The following is a 21,431-nucleotide window of genomic DNA, read 5'->3' on the forward strand; positions in this document are numbered from 1 at the left end:
CGTCTTGTGTCGGCCGGCCGCACAACAACCTGCCCGCTTGACCCTATCCCCTCCTCTCTTCTCGAGACCATTTCCGGAGACCTTCTCCCTACCTCACCTCGCTCATCAACTCATCCCTGACCGCTGGCTACGCCCTTCCGTCTTCAGAGAGCGAGAGTTGCACCCCTTCTGAAAAACCTACACTCGATCCCTCCGATGTCAACAACTACAGACCCGTATCCCTTCTTTCTTTTCTCTCCAAAACTCTTGAACGTGCCGTCCTTGGCCAGCTCTACCGCTATCTCTCTCAGAATGACCTTCTTGATCCAAATCAGTCAGGTTTCAAGACTAGTCATTCAACTGAGACTGCTCTTCTCTGCATCACGGAGGCGCTCCGCACTGCTAAAGCTAACTCTCTCTCCTCTGCTCATCCTTCTAGACCTATCGGCTGCCTTCGATACTGTGAACCATCAGATCCTCCTCTCCACCCTCTCCGAGTTGGGCATCTCCCGGCGCGGCCCACGCTTGGATTGCGTCCTACCTGACAGGTCGCTCCTACCAGGTGGCGTGGCGAGAATCTGTCTCCTCACCACGCGCTCTCACCACTGGTGTCCCCAGGGCTCTGTTCTAGGCCCTCTCCTATTCTCGCTATACACCAAGTCACTTGGCTCTGTCATAACCTCACATGGTCTCTCCTATCATTGCTATGCAGACGACACACAATTAATCTTCTCCTTTCCCCCTTCTGATGACCAGGTGGCGAATCGCATCTCTGCATGTCTGGCAGACATATCAGTGTGGATGACGGATCACCACCTCAAGCTGAACTCGGCAAGACGGAGCTGCTCTTCCTCCCGGGGAAGGACTGCCCGTTCCATGATCTCGCCATCACGGTTGACAACTCCATTGTGTCCTCCTCCCCCAGAGCGCTAAGAACCTTGGCGTGATCCTGGACAACACCCTGTCGTTCTCAACTAACATCAAGGCGGTGGCCCGTTCCTGTAGGTTCATGCTCTACAACATCCGCAGAGTACGACCCTGCCTCACACAGGAAGCGGCGCAGGTCCTAATCCAGGCACTTGTCATCTCCCGTCTGGATTACTGCAACTCGCTGTTGGCTGGGCTCCCTGCCTGTGCCATTAAACCCCTACAACTCATCCAGAACGCCGCAGCCCGTCTGGTGTTCAACCTTCCCAAGTTCTCTCACGTCACCCGCTCCTCCGCTCTCTCCACTGGCTTCCAGTTGAAGCTCGCATCCGCTACAAGACCATGGTGCTTGCCACGGAGCTGTGAGGGGAACGGCACCTCAGTACCTCCAGGCTCTGATCAGGCCCTACACCCAAACAAGGGCACTGCGTTCATCCACCTCTGGCCTGCTCGCCTCCCTACCACTGAGGAAGTACAGTTCCCACTCAGCCCAGTCAAAACTGTTCGCTGCTCTGGCCCCCCAATGGTGGAACAAACTCCCTCACGACGCCAGGACAGCGGAGTCAATCACCACCTTCCGGAGACACCTGAAACCCCACCTCTTTAAGGAATACCTAGGATAGGATAAGTAATCCTTCTCACCCCCCTTAAAAGTTTTAGATGCACTATTGTAAAATGGCTGTTCCACTGGATGTCATAAGGTGAATGCACTAATTTGTAAGTCGCTCTGGATAAGAGCGTCTGCTAAATGACTTAAATGTAAATGTTACCCAGAGATGACGTCGGCCACATTGGACCTTTAAACAAGGTAGAAAGAAACAGATCTTACCTTAAACTCAACTGGAGGGTAGACTCCTGTCTTCTCTTTGACTAGTTTCTCTCCTCTTTCTCTCTCCCGCTGTCTGTCTCTCTCCCTCTTTCTGTCTCCGTACTGCAATAGGGAGCGCCCTCCTCCCACACCAGCCTCCATATCCATAGACAGAGATGGTGATAACTCCTAGGGAGACAGAGAGAGGTGGTAACCACACATCAGAGACACAGAGAGATGATGGCACCTCCAAGGGAGACAGAGAGAGGTGGTAACCACACATCACAGACACAGAGAGATGATGACACCTCCGAGGGAGACAGAGAGAGGTGGTAACCACACAGACACAGAGAGATGATGACACCTCCTAGGGAGACAGAGAGCACACAGACACAGAGAGATGATGACACCTCCTAGGGAGACAGAGAGAGGTGGTAACCACACAGACACAGAGAGATGATGACACCTCCTAGGGAGACAGAGAGGTGGTAACCACACAGAGACAGAGAGATGATGACACCTCCTAGGAGACAGAGAGAGGTGGTAACCACACAGACACAGAGAGATGATGACACCTCCTAGGGAGACAGAGAGAGGTGGTAACCACACAGACACAGAGAGATGATGACACCTCCTAGGGAGACAGAGAGAGCACACAGACACAGAGAGATGATGACACCTCCTAGGGAGACAGAGAGAGGTGGTAACCACACAGACACAGAGAGATGATGACACCTCCTAGGGAGACAGAGAGAGGTGGTAACCACACAGACACAGAGAGATGATGACACCTCCTAGGAGACAGAGAGGTGGTAACCACACAGAGACAGAGAGAGATGATGACGCTCCTAGGGGAGACAGAGAGGTGGTAACCACACATCAGAGACAGACGGAGGGCTCTGGATGGATAAGCAAAGGATGGCTACTTTGAAGAATCTCAAATATAAAATATATTTAGATATGTTGAACACTTTTGGTTACTACATGACTCCATCGTTTTGATGTCTTCACTATTATTCTACAATGTAGAAAACCCTTGAATGAGTAGATGTGTCCAGACTTTTGACTGGTCCTGTACATCAGAGAGATTTAGAGTTAGAAAGTTGAATAAATGTAAACTCTCTTTCCTTGTATATGACAAACAAATACACACAGATGGATAAACACACTTACCCGTGAGGGTCTCATTGCAGTGTAGACGGCAGTGTAGGGGGACAGACTGGCTCTTCATAATGCTCATCACCTGTCCAATCACCTCATCTAACACACAGACACCAAGTTAGTCTTCAGCAATCTGCTGCATACTGTAATAAGGAACATGCAGGTGATGTTTGTCCCAGCAGAGCAACGTACAGTAGAACAGACGACTAGAACAGGAGACGCATAAAACAGACCGGTAGACCGTAATACAGTAAAACGGTTTTACAGTAGACCGGTAATACAGTAGACCGGTAATACAGTAATACAGTCAAAGGTAGACCAGTAATACAGTAGACCGGTAATACAGTAGACCGGTAATACAGTAATACAGTCAAAAGGTACACCGGTAATACAGTAGACCGGTAATACAGTAGACCGGTAATACAGTAGACCGGTAATACAGTAGAACACTCACCATTTCCATTGAGAACCTCCTTAGCAGACATCAGATCAGATCTGTTAGAAACCAAAATCAGGTAAACCACACCCATATCTGTATAAACCACACACACACACATAAAAAAAACAGACCAGTGAGATAAGCAGAATCGTGTGTGTGTGTGTGTGTGTACCTGGTGCTGTAGGGTAGTCTGAAGACCAGCAGGGCGGGGGTAGATGCGTTGAGTCGTAGCTGGCTGAGTGTCTCTGGTTCCATGTAGAGAGGAGAGGTGTCTAATTGGTCCTGGAGTTGACCGATCACAGCACTGGATGCTGGCCAGGCCACGGCAGGCAGGACCAATGGGGAAGGGCTGGAGAGGAGCGCCCCCTCGAGGTTAGGGAAGGCACTGTCCTGCTTGTTGCCAAACGCCCCTCCGTACATGGTGAAGTCCTCAATGCTCATCTGGGGGAAGAAAGAGGAGAGCGAGCAAGAGAGAGAGAGTCAATATATGGGATACAAAGGTAGGTTTGCGAGAGAGTGTGTGTGTGTATTACCTTGTCCTGCAGGAAGAGCAGTACGTTGCGCGGGCGGACCCCAGGGCGGTCTCCAGGTATGAGCTCAGCTGAGTGACACCCACTATGTGACCAGCAGCAGGAACAGCCTGGGACGGCATACCAGACCTGACATCGTTCAGGAGGGCCAGAAAAACAGGAAAAACTAAGAGGATATGCCTGACCTCGCCGTGAAATGCCGAATACAACAGGTGTGGTAGACCTTAGTGAAATGCTTACTTACAAGCCCTTAACCAACAATGCTTTAAGAAGTTTTGAAAAAGTGCTAAGTAATTTTTATAAATAATAAAATACAAAATTAGAATTGAACAGCAGCAGTAAAATAATAGTGAGGCTATTTACAGGGGGTACCGGTACAGAGTCAATGTGGAGACTATATACAGGGGGTACCGGTACTGAGTCAATGTGGAGACTATATACAGGGGGTACCGGTACAGAGTCAATGTGGAGACTATATACAGGGGGTACCGGTACAGAGTCAATGTGGAGACTATATACAGGGGGTACCGGTACAGAGTCAATGTGGAGACTATATACAGGGGGTACTGGTACAGAGTCAATGTGGAGACTATATACAGGGGGTACTGGTACAGAGTCAATGTGGAGACTATATACAGGGGGTACTGGTACAGAGTCAATGTGCGGGGGCACCGGTTAGTCACGGTAATATGTACATGTATGTAGAGGTTGACCGATTAAAATCGGAATGTTTTTAAAATGGTATAAACTGCCTTAATTTTGCTGGACCCCAGGAAGAGTAGCTGCTGCCTTGGCTAATGGGGATCCATAATAAATACAAATGATGGTCTGCTTGAAACATGTAGGCATTAGACTCAGTCAGGGAGAGGTTGAAAATGTCAGTGAAGATACTTGCCAGTTGGTCAGTGCATGCTCGGAGTACACGTCCTTGCGGCCTTGTGAATGTTGACCTTTTAAAAGGTCCGGAGAGCGCGATCACAGTCGTTCGGAACAGCTGATGCTCTCATGCATGTTTCAGTGTTACTTGCCTCGAAGCGAGCATAGAAGTAATGTAGCTAGTCTGGTAGACTCAATCACTGGGCAGCTGGCGGCTGTGCTTCACTTTGTAGCCTGTAATAGTTTACAAGCCCTGCCACATCTGACGAGCCTCGGACCCGGTGTAGTAGGATTCAATCTTAGTCCTGTATTGACGCTTTGCCTGTTTGATGGTTTGTCAGAGGGTATAGTGGAATTTCTTGCAAGCTTCTGGATTAGAGTCCCGCTCCTTGAAAGCATCAGCTTTATCCTTTAGCTCAGTGTGGATGATGCCTGTCATCCAAGGCTTCTGGTTGGGGTATGTACGTACAGTCAATGCGATGCACTTATTGATGAAGCCCGTTTCTGATGTGGTGTACACCTCAATGCCATTGGATGAATCAGGGAATTTTTTTTTATTTACCTTTATTTACACTGGTTTTTCTCATCTCTTTTCCAAGAGAGACCTGGTCTGATAGCAGCAGCAAAAACATATTCCAGTCTGTTAGAAAAACAGTCCTGTAGCTTAGCATCTGCTTCACTATCTTATTGACAGAGTCACTGGTGTTTCCTGCTTTAGTTTTTGCTTGAAAGCAGGAAGATAGAATTATGGTCAGATTTGCCAAATGGAGGGCGAGGGAAAGCTTTGTACGTGTTTCTGTGTGTGGCGTAAAGGTGATCTAGAGTTTTTCCCCTCTCTGGTTGCACATTTAACATGCTGGTAGAAATGAGGTAAAACGGATGAGTTCCCCTAGATTAAAGTCCCCAGCTACTAGGAGCCACACCTCAGGATGAGCGTTTTCCTGTTTGCTTATGGTGGAATACAGCTCATTGAGTGCAGTCTTGGTGCCAGCATCGGTTTGTGGTGGTATATAGACAGCTACGACAATACAGATGAAAACTCTTGATAAATAGTGTGTGGTCTACAGCTTATCATGAGATACTCTACCTCAGTCGATCAAAACTTTGAGACGTTGTTAGATTTTGTGCACCAGCTGTTGTTTACAAATATACATAGACCACCAGAGGCCGCAGTTCTATCCTACAGAAAACACTTAAAACCAGCCAGCTGTATGTTATTCACGTCGTCGTTCAGCCATGACTCGGTGAATGACAGTTCTTAATGTCCCGTTGGTAGGACATACGTGATCATAGCTTGTCTATTTTATTATCGATTGATTGTACGTTGGCTAATAGGACCGATGTTGAAGGTAGATGATGCTCTCAGCGTCAGATCATTACAAGGCACCCGCACCTTCATCCCCAATACCTCAGTCTCTTTCTCCTGCGAATGACGGGGATAAGGGCCTTGTCGGGCATCTGAAATAAATCCTTCCCATCCGACTCGTTAAAGAAAAAGTACTCCCCCAGTACGGGGTGAGTAATCGCTGTCCTGGAAGCTCTTTTCGGTCACAAGACACGGTGGCAGAAACATTATGTACAAAATAAGTTACAAATAACGTTTTTTTATTTTTAAACGGCAGCCATCTCCTTTAGTGCCATTCGGTCCTCTCTCGTCAATAGCTATTGAGCTATGACAATGGAAATGGTATCAGGGGAGGATGGAGAACAATCAACACATTTTAATAACACAAATAAAGATGCTGCTTGTTCTCCATCCTCCCCAGATTCTGAATATACCCTTTTGTTAGTGTGGTGTTCATTTTTTAATTAGAATTTTTGTCATTTAGCAGACACTGATGGTGTTAAATTCGGTTGTCTGTACATAACAAAAGGTGTCGCACACAGGTCAATTCTCTGTACTTTTTACTGTTTACATTAACAATACTGACTTGTCAGCAAACAACTGTAACCTGCACTTGTATGCCGATTATACTGTTGTGTATGTTATTGCCCACATGGTTGACCAGGCTCTCTGACCTACAGTCTGCCTTCATTGTATTACAGAACAACTTTATTGACCTGAAATGAATATTGAATGCAGGTTAAAAAGTACAGAGCCTTCAGATAGTATTGATACCCCTTGAATTATTCCTCATTTTGTTGTGTTGCAGCCTGAAATCAAAATGCATTAAATATTTAAATTCTCACCGATCTACACACAACACCCCATAATGACAAAGTGAAAACACATTTCGAAATGTTTGCAAATGTATTGAAAATGAAATCCAGAAATAGCTCACATACATAAGTATTCACACCCCCAAGTCATCATGTTAGAAACACCTTTGGCAGCGATTACAGCTGTGAGTCTTTCTGGTGACGTTTATAAGAGCTTTACACACCTGGATTGTACAATATTTGCACACTATTCTTTTTTAAATTCTTCAAGCTCTGTAACGTTGGTTGTTGATCATTGATAGACAGCCATTTTCAAGCCATAGATTTAAGCCAATTTACAGTACCAGTCAAAAGTCTGGACACACCTTCATATTCAATGAGTTTCTCTTTATTTGTACAATTTTCTACATTGTATAATAATAGTGATGACATCAAAACTATGAAATAACACAAATGGAAACATGTAGTAACCAAAAAAAGTGTTAAAGTCAACATATTTGAGATTCTTCAAATAGCCACCCTTTGCCTTGACAGCTTTGCACACTCTTGGCATTCCCTCAACCAGCTTCACCTGGAATGCTTTTCCAACAGTCTTGAAGGAGTTCCCACATATGCTGAGCACTTGTTGGCTGCTTTTCCTTCACTCTGCGGTCCAACTCATCCCAAACCATCTCAATTGGGTTGAGGTCAGGTGATTGTGGAGGACATGTCATCTGATGCAGCACTCCATCACTCTCCTTCTTGGTCAAATTACTCTTAAAACAGCCATGAGGTGTGTTGGGTCATTGTCCTTTTGAAAAATAAATTATATTTCCACTAAGCACAAACCAGATGGGATGGCATACTGTTACAGAGTCGAGTTGATAGGTAATCGACTAGCATGACTGTTCCCCGGACTCCAGTTGTATTGGTGTCTGTCTTTATTCCTTTATCTAACATATCATACTGAAACACATTCCGCTGCAGAATTCTGTGGTAGACATGCTGGTAAAGTGTGCCTTGAATTCTAAATAAATCACTGACAGTGTCACCAGCAAAACCCCTCCACACCCCCTCCACCATGCTTTACGGTGGGAACCACACATGCGCAGATCATCTGTTCACCTACTCTGCGTCTCACAAAGACACGGAACTAAAAATCTCAAATTTAGACAAATCTGACCAAAAATTGTCAATTTCTTGTGTTTCTTGGCCCAAGCAATTCTGTTATTATTTGTGGCCTTTAGTAGTGGTTTCTTTGCAGCAATTCGATCTTGAATGCCTGAATCACACAGTCTCCTCTGAACAGTTGATGTTGAGATGTGTCCGTTACTTGAACTCTGAAGCATTTATTTGGGCTGCCATTTCTGAGGCCAGTAACTCTAATGAACTTATCCTCTGCAACAGAGGTAACTCTGGGTCTTCCTTTCCTGTGGCGGTCCTCGTGAGAGCCAGTTGCATCATAGCGCTCGATGGTTTTTGCAACTGCACTACATATACCACCCCTACCTTGTCACAACACAACTGATTGGCTCAAATGCATTAAGGGAAAAAATGTAACATAACAAGTCACAACTGTTAATTGAAATGGATTCCAGGTGACTACCTCATGAAGCTGGTTGAGAGAATGCCAAAGGTGTGCAAAGCTGACATCAAGGCAAAGGGTGTCTACTTTGAAGAATCTAAAATATATTTTGATTTGTTTAACACTTTTTGGTTACTCCATGTTATTTCATAGTTATGATATTTTCTACAATGTAGAAAATAGTAAAAAATAAAGTAGGTGTCCAAACTTTTGACTGGTACTGTAAGTCAAAACTGTAACTAGGCCACTCAGGAACATTCAATGTCATCTTGGTAAGCAACTCCAGTGTATATATCGCCTTGTGTTTTAGGTAATTGTCATGCTAAAAGGTGAATTCATCTCCCAGTGTCTGTTGGAATGCAGACTGAAACAGGTTTTCCTCTAGGATTTTGCCTGTGCTTAGATTCAGGTTATTTTTATCAAATGACAAGCATGCCCAGAACATGATGCAGCCACCACCATGCTTAAAAACGTGAAGAGTGCAGGGTTTCCGTTAGCCGGTAATAGTCTGCTTTTGTCCGAAAAAAAATGGAAAAGCAGGCCATTTGTCAGAGAAAATAAGAAGAAATCCCAATGTGAAATAATGCGTTTTAGCCTATTCATTTATGGATATACCAGTAGACATAAATACATTTGACTGGTCATGCTTATCAGGCTATAGGTTCAATTGCATAATTTTGTGGGAGTAAATTGCCGTGTGTACATTCATTATGCATCTTATTCATCACAAACATACAGCATACAGATACAACGCCGTTGAGTGGAAAATCAGACAGCGTGAGAGCTGTTGCATCTTCTGGTGTTAGACTACTGGGAACTCTGAAATTGCCCCAAACGTAATGCTTTGTATTCAGAACATAAAAGTACATTTCTTTGCCACACGTTTGGCAGTTTTACTTTACTGCCTTCTTGCAAATATGACACATGTTTTGGAACATTTGTATTCTGTACAGGCCTTCCTTATTTTCACTTTCGGTCATTTGGAATAGTGTTGTGGGTTAACTACAATGTTGTTGATCCTCAGTTCTTCTATCACAGCCATTAAACTCTGTAACTGTTTTAAAGTCACCCCTGGCCTCATTTCCTTCCTCTCCGGCAGCTGAGTTAAGAAGGACACCTGTATCTTTGTAGTAATTGGGTTTATTGATTCACCATCCAAAGTGTAATTAGTAACTTTACCAATTTTTTTTTACCAATAGTTGCCCTTCTGGTAAAAAAAGGCACTGCTTGACTGAGGGATCTTACAGATAATAGTGTGTGTGGGGTACAGAGATGAGGTAGTCATTCAAAAGTAACGTTAAATGCTATTATTGCACAGAGTATTGTGTGTAAGCCAGTGAAACAAAATCACAATGTAATACATTCAGGCTGTAACACAACAAAATGTGGAAAAAGTAAAGGGGTGTGAATACTTTCTGAAGGCCATTGCTCCTAACGTGTGTTCTTCCTCCATTTTGATCCGAGTGGCTATTCCTCAGCCTCAAACCTAAAGCTTCAATATAGCCTAAATATTTTGTCATTTAACTTTTTAAAATGTATTTAAAGGTGTAATATGCAGATATAATGTGAATGTCTAGCAACCTAAAGGTTGTGTTCAAATCTCATCATGGACAACTTTAGCAATTTAGCTAATTAGTAACTTTTCAACTACTTAGCATGTTAACTAACCCTTCCCCTAAACCTTTAACCTAACTTCTAACCTTAACCACTGACCTAGCTAATGTTAGTTACCAAGTTGACGTTAACCAAAACCAATTGTAATTCGTAACATATCATACGAAATGGATGATGGACATCCACAAATTAATAAATACCATACGAAACGTAACATATCATACTAATATGGAGTGTCTCAGACATACCTGAAGAGTAATACGAAATGTTCTGAGACCAGGTTGGGCATGCTTATTGGTTGTGTGTGGTGCGTCGGCACAGAAACTTGATAGGGTTAGGGTTATGTGCATATATTTAACATAATTATAAATATAGCATTAAAATATAACTTCCCCCTAGCTGATAATTGTTTGCAGCCGGCTATGATAGTAATGTAATGGTTTGTGGTGGTCGGTGAGTCCTCAACCTTCTGGCCCATAACACAGTGTGGCATCGACAGTGCCAGAAAACCGTGCTGAAGTGGTGAAGTCGATAACCACGTCTACACAGGGTTGTTATTTGTGGTCGCATTCATTATTTTATGAGGGGAGAGGGTGTGCAATTTTTTTACAGTACAAGGGGAGGGTCATGTGAAAATATTGTTAATTTTTTTTTTTTTTTTAATGATACGTCGAGTAACATGTTTTATTTCCTTACTGGCTAGTGGCTTCACAGATGATTTGCCAAAATATAAAGTGGCTTGATAGTACGCAAATAGGACAAGATCCCCGCTAGGAATATGAATGACAAGATGTCAACCAGCTTGCACGGTTACAAAGGCATCCCCAGACCAAAACCACACACACGCCTCTTACCCTTCACTCGTCCATAGCATCAGCGGCACCTGTTCGTCGCAGGTCCCGACGGAGAAGGTGCACAACACGGCCAGAAACACAGACACACAACCCCGACCCGATATCATTCTCATCCTCCGTTCGGCCGCCATCTTGAGATGCTCCAGGTTCTCGCTGAGGACTGGTTGTCACTAGTTATCACAAACACAAAGTAAAAATAGGTTATATCACATGTTTTTGTTGTTGTCTTAATTTAAAGGTTAATATTAGGCATACGGCTAGCAGTGTGGCTCAATGTAGGGTTGAAATCCCATTTTAGGAATAGGCGGGGTTTATGTATGACGTCGTGTTTGTGGTAACTAGTGACGACTGCGCGGAACCGGCGGTGCTTATTAAAAAACCCTGTAGAAAATATATCAATGGCTACAGAGGGACTTATCTTTAAAAGGTAGAGTCCTAAAAACCAAGGCTGAAGGTATCTCTAGACTAACATATGGCGCTCTATCTGTATATCTTGACGGTAAAATACGCAAGGAGATAGACCAGATGCTTTTCAACTCTCTGTGAAGAAACCGTACCCATTAGGAAAACTGTTGTAATGAACACTTATGAGTATGGTGGGCTGAATTTTCTGGACTTTACTACCTTAATACTTTTAAGATCAATTGGATAAAACAATTCCTAAATATACCCACTTCTATCTGGAATTTTATTCCTCATCATGTCTTCTCTACTTTTGGTGGCCTTAACTTCATGTTGGTTTGCAATTATAATATTGACAACGTTCCAGTGAAACGTTCTGCTTTTCATCGGCAGGTTTTCTTGTCATGGTCCTTAATTTATAAGCATAACTTTTCTCCACACAGATATTATTTATGGAATAATCGGGATATATTGTATAAAGATATCTCTTTGTTTTTAGAATATTGGTTCGAAATAATATCCTATTGGTGTGCCAACTGGCAAATGCAGAGGGTTTTTCACTTAGTTAAAAGGAATTCTTATCACTTTTCAAGGTCCCTGTAACACCTAAAGATTTTACAATGGTTTTCACTTTACAAGGTCCCTGTAACACCTAAAGATTTTACAATGGTTTCACTTTACAAGGTCCCTGTAACACCTAAAGATTTTACAATGGTTTTAGATGCCATTCCTTAGGTGTTGTTTTATTATTCAGGAACATGTCAAGACCCTCAGAGCCTACCTTCTGTTGACTCATCAGTAGGAAAGACCTGACCCTCAGAGCCTACCTTCCATTAACCCTGTTGACTCATCAGCAGGGAAGACCTGACCCTCAGAGCCTACCTTCTGTTGACCCTGTTGACTCATCAGTAGGAAAGACCTGACCCTCAGAGCCTACCTTCCATTAACCCTGTTGACTCATCAGTAGGAAAGACCTGACCCTCAGAGCCTACCTTCCATTAACCCTGTTGACTCATCAGTAGGAAAGACCTGACCCTCAGAGCCTACCTTCTGTTGACCCTGTTGACTCATCAGTAGGAAAGACCTGACCCTCAGAGCCTACCTTCTGTTGACCCTGTTGACTCATCAGTAGGAAAGACCTGACCCTCAGAGCCTACCTTCCATTAACCCTGTTGACTCATCAGTAGGAAAGACCTGACCCTCAGAGCCTACCTTCTGTTGACCCTGTTGACTCATCAGTAGGAAAGACCTGACCCTCAGAGCCTACCTTCCATTAACCCTGTTGACTCATCAGTAGGAAAGACCTGACCCTCAGAGCCTACCTTCCATTAACCCTGTTGACTCATCAGTAGGAAAGACCTGACCCTCAGAGCCTACCTTCCATTAACCCTGTTGACTCATCAGTAGGAAAGACCTGACCCTCAGAGCCTACCTTCCATTAACCCTGTTGACTCATCAGTAGGAAAGACCTGACCCTCAGAGCCTACCTTCCATTAACCCTGTTGACTCATCAGTAGGAAAGACCTGACCCTCAGAGCCTACCTTCCATTAACCCTGTTGACTCATCAGTAGGAAAGACCTGACCCTCAGAGCCTACCTTCTGTTGACCCTGTTGACTCATCAGTAGGAAAGACCTGACCCTCAGAGCCTACCTTCCATTAACCCTGTTGACTCATCAGTAGGAAAGACCTGACCCTCAGAGCCTACCTTCCATTAACCCTGTTGACTCATCAGTAGGAAAGACCTGACCCTCAGAGCCTACCTTCTGTTGACCCTGTTGACTCATCAGTAGGGAAGACCTGACCCTCAGAGCCTACCTTCCATTAACCCTGTTGACTCATCAGTAGGAAAGACCTGACCCTCAGAGCCTACCTTCTGTTGACCCTGTTGACTCATCAGTAGGAAAGACCTGACCCTCAGAGCCTACCTTCTGTTGACCCTGTTGACTCATCAGTAGGGAAGACCTGACCCTCAGAGCCTACCTTCCATTAACCCTGTTGACTCATCAGTAGGAAAGACCTGACCCTCAGAGCTTACCTTCTGTTGACCCTGTTGACTCATCAGTAGGAAAGACCTGACCCTCAGAGCCTACCTTCCATTAACCCTGTTGACTCATCAGTAGGAAAGACCTGACCCTCAGAGCCTACCTTCTGTTGACCCTGTTGACTCATCAGTAGGGAAGACCTGACCCTCAGAGCCTACCTTCCATTAACCCTGTTGACTCATCAGTAGGAAAGTGTTTCTCTTTTGGTCCATTCAACAACAGAGCGATATGATCCTTGTTTCAGCAGGATGTTGTATCTAAATGTCATGCCTTATTGGAACGGATTTATTGATCATATCTGTTGGGAAAAGGTTTGGATGTTGCCACACACATACCTACTTGTTAACAAAATGAAGGAAGTTTCCTTTAAAATGATTCATAAATATTATCCTGCCAACCACTATATGAAGAAGTTTAAAGAAAAACATAAACTCAAGTTGTACATTTTGTAATGACCACCCAGAAACAGTGTTGCATCTTTTTCGCATTGTATTCATGTAAGAAAAATCTGGCAAGACATCAGTAGATTTATAATTGAACAGATTTATGAAGATTTTACACTATTATGGAGAGATGTACTGCTTGGACTCTTTACCTACGATAGAAATAAGCTGAAACAATTTTATGTAATTAATTTCATTATTCTTTTGGCCAAATTTCACACAAATGTACATTTACAAACAAAACACCACATTTTCATACCTTACCAAATGAAATGTAACTGTATTTTAAGACAATTAAATACTCTACTAACAAAAAAGTGTATGTATGTCCTTGTGTAACGTGATCTTGTATCCCCTAGCCCAATTGTCCTTTGTATATTATTCTGTATTAATTTGTTGTTAATAAAATATTTTTAAATATCCGGGTGGGCTCCAAGATGGCAGCTTGAACATATGCTTCCAACTTTTGAAAGATAGTTGAAAGTGTATTATTTTGAAATACCAAATTAATATTTTGCTTGCTAGAAACAACCAGATCATTGACGATTTAAGATTGTATTTTTCTAAATGTCACAGCGCGCTGATAGAAAGAGAAATCTTATGGCTAACACCTCAGCTAGCAATGCTCAGACTTCATCCAATATCATTATGCAGGAGACAAATACTTTGATTGACAACTGCCACAACTATACTGACCTGACAGACTCCATAGCTGTGTTAGAATACCCATACTAAAATACTGTATACTACATACTTAATGAGTATATACTACATACTATTAGTTTATTTTAGTATGCTGTAAACGGAACAGTATCCTTTCAGTTGAGCGTAGTAGCTCTTCGGTGGTCTACCGGAAGTTGATGCTGTTGCTATGCAACCTCTTGCTAGCTAGTTAGCATAACAAATGACTGGTTAGACATTTTACGACAACAGGTGTGTTCTTAAATTCAATCTGGAGTGCCAGAGTGGGCTCATAAATTCAGAGCTTTGTCAGATTGCCGTTTGTAAATTCAGAGCGCACACTGGATGCTCGGGCAGATTTGAGCGTTTTGACCTAACAACAGCAGTCAAGCACCCAAACTATTTTCGTCAAGCACCCAAACTGTTTAGCTTGCTAGCTACTTCCAGACATAAATGAGAGAACACCCCACTCTGACCATTTTACTCGCCCTAGCAGAGCTGGTTAGGCAGTTTTCATGTTACCCAGAGCGTTGGTGATTAACTGTTGCTGGCAACAATTTAATTAAGCTCGGAAGTTAAGGCCGTTCAACCGGTGTTGAGCGCTAGTAAATTCATTATTCTGCGCTCAGTGCTCTGAAATCGGAATAGATAGCCAGCGAGAGTTTACAAAAGCACCCGAATGTCCAGTGAGAACGCACGACTATACCATTTAGCTAAAAATGACGGGAATAATCAAGTCAATGAACTTTGTGTTTAGTTAGATAGCCTACAGTTGGCAAGTTTTATATATAAATAGCCAACTAACGTAGGTAACGAGCTAACATACCGGTACATACTGCTGCAATGATATGCTATGTGGTTCGTAAGGCCAGCAAAGCTAACAAATTATCAGCCAATATAACATGTAAGGTAACTTATTTGAAAAGTAATTACTTTATTACATTGCTCAACACTGTGTTAACATTTGTGATAATTAGTTAAAGCAATGAATTTGTATCCGCTATTGTTGGACTTTCGCTGCATATTTTCCTCAATTTTCTTCAAATCTTAAAACGATGTGAAGCCACGGTAATTTCGAAGAATTGCATTTTGGACCTTAAAGTATGGAAATAGTGTCCTCTGCCTGTATACTTCATATTTTGGCGAATTTAGTACGACATCTGGGAAATTTTGCCATACTAACTATATCCATACTATGACCAAAAAGCATACTATATACTATGTTCCTGTCACAAACAGAATGGTTAGTGTGGGTAGTATGAGTATTTGAACACTGCTTATGACACTAGGGTTGCCAGGTCAAATAAAAAAATTGCCCATGACCACTCAAAACCCACCCAAAAGGCCTGAAAATCAAATTGTATTGGTCACATACACATGGTAAGCAGATGTTATTGCGAGTGTAATGCTTATGCTTCTAGATCCGACAGTGCAGCGGTATCTAACAGGTAATATCTAAGAATTCCGCAACAAAACCTAATATCTAACAAATTCCACAACAAAACCTAATATCTAACAAATTCCACAACAAAACCTAATACACACAATCTAGTAAAGGAATGGGATGAGAATATATAAGTATAAAATACATGGATGAGCAGTGACAGAGTGGCTAAAATGCAATAGATAGTAAAGAATAGATAGTGAAGGATACAGTATACAGTACTACTGTACATATGAGGTGAGTTGTGCGAGATATGTAAAGATTCTTAAAGTGGCATTATTAAAGTGACTAGTGTTCCATTTATTAAAGTGGCCAATGATATCAAGTCTGTAGGTAGCCAGACGCCTCTCTGTGCTCGTGGTGGTGGTTTAACAATCTGATGGCTTCATTGTGTTTTCCTCAAAATAATAATTATTGCAAGCTATGACGACATAATAAAGTCGTTTGAATTTGTGGCATTAGAAAAGATCATCTGCCCTTATTATACTCGCCAGATAAGTTTCCATCAGTGGCTGTCGGTTTAACTCGTTTGACTGCTATGATTAAGCAATAAGGTCAATATACCACGGCTAAGGGCTGTTCTTAAGCACAACAAAATGTGGAGTGCCTGGATATAGCCGTTAGCCGTGGTATATTGGCCATACACCATAAACACCAGGGGTGCCTTATCGCTATTATAAACTGGTTACCAATGTAATTAGAGCAGTAAAAAGTAACCTTTGTCATACCCATGGTATATGGTCTGATAAACCACAGCTTTCAGACCATCGATCACTACATCCCCAGAGGTTTGTGCTGACTGTACAGAGATTTACACAACCGGTTAAATGGCATGCCTTGAGAAGGTAAGAACAATATGTATGTCAGGAGAAGTGCAGCATTATAGTAAGGAGATGTATACTTGGAATACAGAGGAGGAATGGAGGGGAAAAGAGAGGCAGAGGAGGTCTAAGAGAGAGAGGGAGGAAGAGGAGGTCTAAGAGAGAGAGGGAGGAAGAGGAGGTCTAAGAGAGAGAGGGAGGAAGAGGGTGAACTTGAGTTGATTAAAAATTGTGAACAAAGGGAGATGGTTTGTTAAAGAAGAATGGTAGAAAATGTAAGCAGAGTGAGTTGAATACAGGAGGAGGAATGGAAGTGAAGGAGGGTGAAGTATCTGAGGTGGAAGGTGTGTTCTCGGAGCATGAGGCTTACACCGAGGGTCAGGTTAAAGATGATTCTATGTTAGTAGGAGTGACGTTTTTGGAAAAAGTGGACCCCTGTCTCTTGGCTGATCCATTTGTGGGTTCAGGATGGGTGAAAACAGAGTTGGGTGCTGTGGAATCGGTGAGGGTAACCAGAAGTGGTCTTGTGATAATTCTTTGTGTTTCTGCTGGTTAGAGGAGAAGGCACTCTGTGTTAAACTAATGGGGGAAGAGATGTGACTTGTTTTGCTCTCAAGGAAAGGGCTCCACTGAAAGGAGTGATTACTGGGATAGAGGAAAATGTGAAAGTCGACCGACTGAACGGGAAGATTCTCAGTGCTTGTGATGCTCGTTGTTTGGTGTGACTCAGACAGGGTGGTGTGAGTTGTGAAACAGAAGAGTCGTTGTCTGTCCTGTGATGTTGAGTCTTTTCCCGACAAAGTGATATTAGGATATAGGAGTTAATCTGTACAAACTTTTGTGTCGAATAAATTACGTTGTTACAGGTGTCAAGCTTATGGGGCGGCAGCGTAGCCTAGTGGTTAAAGCGTTGGACTAGTAACCGGAAGGTTGCAAGTTCAAACCCCTGAGCTGACAAGGTACAAATCTGTCGTTCTGCCCCTAAACAGGCAGTTAACCCACTGTTCCTAGGCCGTCATTGAAAATAAGAATTTGTTCTTAACTGATCTTAAATAAAGGTAAAATAAAAAAAAATAAAAAATGGGCATGTGACAGCAGTGTGTACATTTACATTTACATTTAAGTCATTTAGCAGACGCTCTTATCCAGAGCGACTTACAAATTGGTGCATACACCTTATGACAACCAGTGGAACAGCCACTTGCATCTAAATCTTGTTGGGGGAGAAGGGGGTGAGAAGGATTACTTACCCTTACTTACCCTATCCTAGGTATTCCTTGAAGAGGTGGGGTTTCAGGTGTCTCCGGAAGGTGGTGATTGACTCCGCTGTCCTGGCGTCGTGAGGGAGTTTGTTCCACCATTGGGGGCCAGAGCAGCGAACAGTTTTGACTGGGCTGAGCGGGAACTGTACTTCCTCAGTGGTAGGGAGGCGAGCAGGCCAGAGGTGGATGAACGCAGTGCCCTTGTTTGGGTGTAGGGCCTGATCAGAGCCTGGAGGTACTGAGGTGCCGTTCCCCTCACAGCTCCGTGGCGAGCACCATGGTCTTGTAGCGGATGCGAGCTTCAACTGGAAGCCAGTGGAGAGAGCGGAGGAGCGGGGTGACGTGAGAGAACTTGGGAAGGTTGAACACCAGACGGGCTGCGGCGTTCTGGATGAGTTGTAGGGGTTTAATGGCACAGGCAGGGAGCCCAGCCAACAGCGAGTTGCAGTAATCAAGACGGGAGATGACAAGTGCCTGGATTAGGACCTGCGCCGCTTCCTGTGTGAGGCAGGGTCGTACTCTGCGGATGTTGTAGAGCATGAACCTACAGGAACGGGACACCGCCTTGATGTTAGTTGAGAACGTCAGGGTGTTGTCCAGGATCACGCCAAGGTTCTTAGCGCTCTGGGAGGAGGACACAATGGAGTTGTCAACCGTGATGGCGAGATCATGGAACGGGCAGTCCTTCCCCGGGAGGAAGAGGAGCTCCGTCTTGCTGAGGTTCAGCTTGAGGTGGTGATCCGTCATCCACACTGATATGTCTGCCAGACATGCAGAGATGCGATTCGCCACCTGGTCATCAGAAGGGGGAAAGGAGAAGATTAATTGTGTGTCGTCTGCATAGCAATGATAGGAGAGACCATGTGAGGTTATGACAGAGCCAAGTGACTTGGTGTATAGCGAGAATAAGAGAGGGCCTAGAACAGAGCCCTGGGGGACACCAGTGGTGAGAGCGCGTGGTGAGGAGACAGATTCTCGCCACGCCACCTGGTAGGAGCGACCTGTCAGGTAGGACGCAATCCAAGCGTGGGCCGCGCCGGAGATGCCCAACTCGGAGAGGGTGGAGAGGAGGATCTGATGGTTCACAGTATCGAAGGCAGCCGATAGGTCTAGAAGGATGAGAGCAGAGGAGAGAGAGTTAGCTTTAGCAGTGCGGAGCGCCTCCGTGATACAGAGAAGAGCAGTCTCAGTTGAATGACTAGTCTTGAAACCTGACTGATTTGGATCAAGAAGGTCATTCTGAGAGAGATAGCGGTAGAGCTGGCCAAGGACGGCACGCTCAAGAGTTTTGGAGAGAAAAGAGAGAAGGGATACTGGTCTGTAGTTGTTGACATCGGAGGGATCGAGTGTAGGTTTTTTCAGAAGGGAGGTTCCTATGTAGCAGCAGTGTGTAGGAGGGAGGTTCCTATGTGACATCAGTGTGTAGTAGGGAGGTTCCTATGTGACAGCAGTGTGTATGAGGGAGGTTCCTATGTGGCAGCAGTGTGTATGAGGGAGGTTCCTATGTGACAGCAGTGTGGAGGAGGGAGGTTCCTATGTGACAGCAGTGTGTAGGAGGGAGGTTCCTATGTGGTAGGAGGGAGGTTCCTATGTGACAGCAGTGTGTAGGAGGGAGGTTCCTATGTAGCAGCAGTGTGTAGTAGGGGAGGTTCCTATGTGGCAGCAGTGTGTATGAGGGAGGTTCCTATGTAGCAGCAGTGTGTAGTAGGGAGGTTCCTATGTGGCAGCAGTGTGTATGAGGGAGGTTCCTATGTGACAGCAGTGTGTAGGAGGGAGGTTCCTATGTGGCAGCAGTGTGTAGGAGGGAGGTTCCTAGATGTTCCTATGTGACAGCAGTGTGTAGGAGGGAGGTTCCTATGTGACAGCAGTGTGTAGGAGGGAGGTTCCTATGTGACAGCAGTGTGTAGTAGGGAGGTTCCTATGTGGCAGCAGTGTGTATGAGGAGGTTCCTATGTGACAGCAGTGTGTAGTAGGGAGGTTCCTATGTGGCAGCAGTGTGTATGAGGGAGGTTCCTATGTGACAGCAGTGTGTAGAAGGGAGGTTCCTATGTAGCAGCAGTGTGTAGTAGGGAGGTTCCTATGTGACAGCAGTGTGTAGTAGGGAGGTTCCTATGTGACAGCAGTGTGTATGAGGGAGGTTCCTATGTGGCAGCAGTGTGTATGAGGGAGGTTCCTATGTGACAGCAGTGTGTAGGAGGGAGGTTCCTATGTGACAGCAGTGTGTAGTAGGGAGGTTCCTATGTGGCAGCAGTGTGTATGAGGGAGGTTCCTATGTGACAGCAGTGTGTAGTAGGGAGGTTCCTATGTGGCAGCAGTGTGTAGAAGGGAGGTTCCTATGTGGCAGCAGTGTGTAGGAGGGAGGTTCCTATGTGACAGCAGTGTGTAGGAGGGAGGTTCCTATGTGACAGCAGTGTGTAGGAGGGAGGTTCCTATGTGACAGCAGTGTGTAGGAGGGAGGTTCCTATGTGGCAGCAGTGTGGAGGAGGGAGGTTCCTATGTGGCAGCAGTGTGGAGGAGGGAGGTTCCTATGTGGCAGCAGTGTGTAGGAGGGAGGTTCCTATGTGGCAGCAGTGTGGAGGAGGGAGGTTCCTATGTGACAGCAGTGTGGAGGAGGGAGGTTCCTATGTGGCAGCAGTGTGTAGGAGGGAGGTTCCTAGATGTTCCTATGTGACAGCAGTGTGTAGGAGGGAGGTTCCTATGTGACAGCAGTGTGGAGGAGGGAGGTTCCTAGATGTTCCTATGTGGCAGCAGTGTGTAGGAGGGAGGTTCCTTGATGTTCCTATGTGACAGCAGTGTGTATGAGGGGAGGTTCCTATGTGACAGCAGTGTGTCGGAGGGAGGTTCCTATGTGACAGCAGTGTGTAGGAGGGAGGTTCCTATGTGACAGCAGTGTGTATGAGGGAGGTTCCTATGTGACAGCAGTGTGGAGGAGGGAGGTTCCTATGTGACAGCAGTGTGTATGAGGGAGGTTCCTATGTGGCAGCAGTGTGGAGGAGGGAGGTTCCTATGTGACAGCAGTGTGTCGGAGGAGGTTCCTATGTGACAGCAGTGTGTAGGAGGGAGGTTCCTATGTGACAGCAGTGTGTAGGAGGGAGGTTCCTATGTGACAGCAGTGTGTAGTAGGGAGGTTCCTATGTGACAGCAGTGTGTAGGAGGGAGGTTCCTAGATGTTCCTATGTGGTAGCAGTGTGTAGGAGGGAGGTTCCTAGATGTTCCTATGTGACAGCAGTGTGTAGGAGGGAGGTTCCTAGATGTTCCTATGTGACAGCAGTGTGTAGGAGGGAGGTTCCTAGATGTTCCTATGTGACAGCAGTGTGTAGGAGGGAGGTTCCTAGATGTTCCTATGTGACAGCAGTGTGTAGGAGGAGGTGCCTAGATGTTCCTATGTGACAGCAGTGTGTAGGAGGGAGGTTCCTATGTGA

The 21,431-nt window shown here is 44.7% G+C and overlaps 1 protein-coding gene across 3 annotated transcripts; it reads right to left on the reverse strand.

The window, feature by feature from the left end:
- Nucleotides 1-1,736: 1,736 nt before the first annotated feature.
- Nucleotides 1,737-14,644, reverse strand: LOC127916911 (V-type proton ATPase subunit S1-like). 3 transcript variants are annotated; one of them, XM_052500216.1, is made up of 7 exons: nucleotides 14,498-14,644; nucleotides 10,913-11,082; nucleotides 3,848-3,973; nucleotides 3,487-3,755; nucleotides 3,330-3,370; nucleotides 2,888-2,974; nucleotides 1,737-1,903 (listed from the first exon to the last, which is right to left on the reverse strand). In XM_052500216.1, exons 4-7 carry the CDS (start codon nucleotides 3,753-3,755, stop codon nucleotides 1,743-1,745), a joined length of 558 nt encoding a protein of 185 aa, XP_052356176.1. In that variant the 5' UTR covers nucleotides 3,848-3,973; nucleotides 10,913-11,082; nucleotides 14,498-14,644; the 3' UTR covers nucleotides 1,737-1,742. The 3 variants fall into 3 exon arrangements, with proteins under 3 accessions (XP_052356176.1, XP_052356177.1, XP_052356175.1); XM_052500217.1 differs by lacking the exon at nucleotides 14,498-14,644 and adding an exon at nucleotides 11,168-11,224; XM_052500215.1 differs by lacking the exon at nucleotides 14,498-14,644 and having other exon boundaries at nucleotides 10,913-11,234.
- Between the last annotated feature and the right edge of the window lie 6,787 nt (nucleotides 14,645-21,431).

Source organism: Oncorhynchus keta, unplaced genomic scaffold (assembly GCF_023373465.1).
Source record: "Oncorhynchus keta strain PuntledgeMale-10-30-2019 unplaced genomic scaffold, Oket_V2 Un_contig_10034_pilon_pilon, whole genome shotgun sequence".
Lineage (NCBI taxonomy): Eukaryota > Metazoa > Chordata > Actinopteri > Salmoniformes > Salmonidae > Oncorhynchus > Oncorhynchus keta.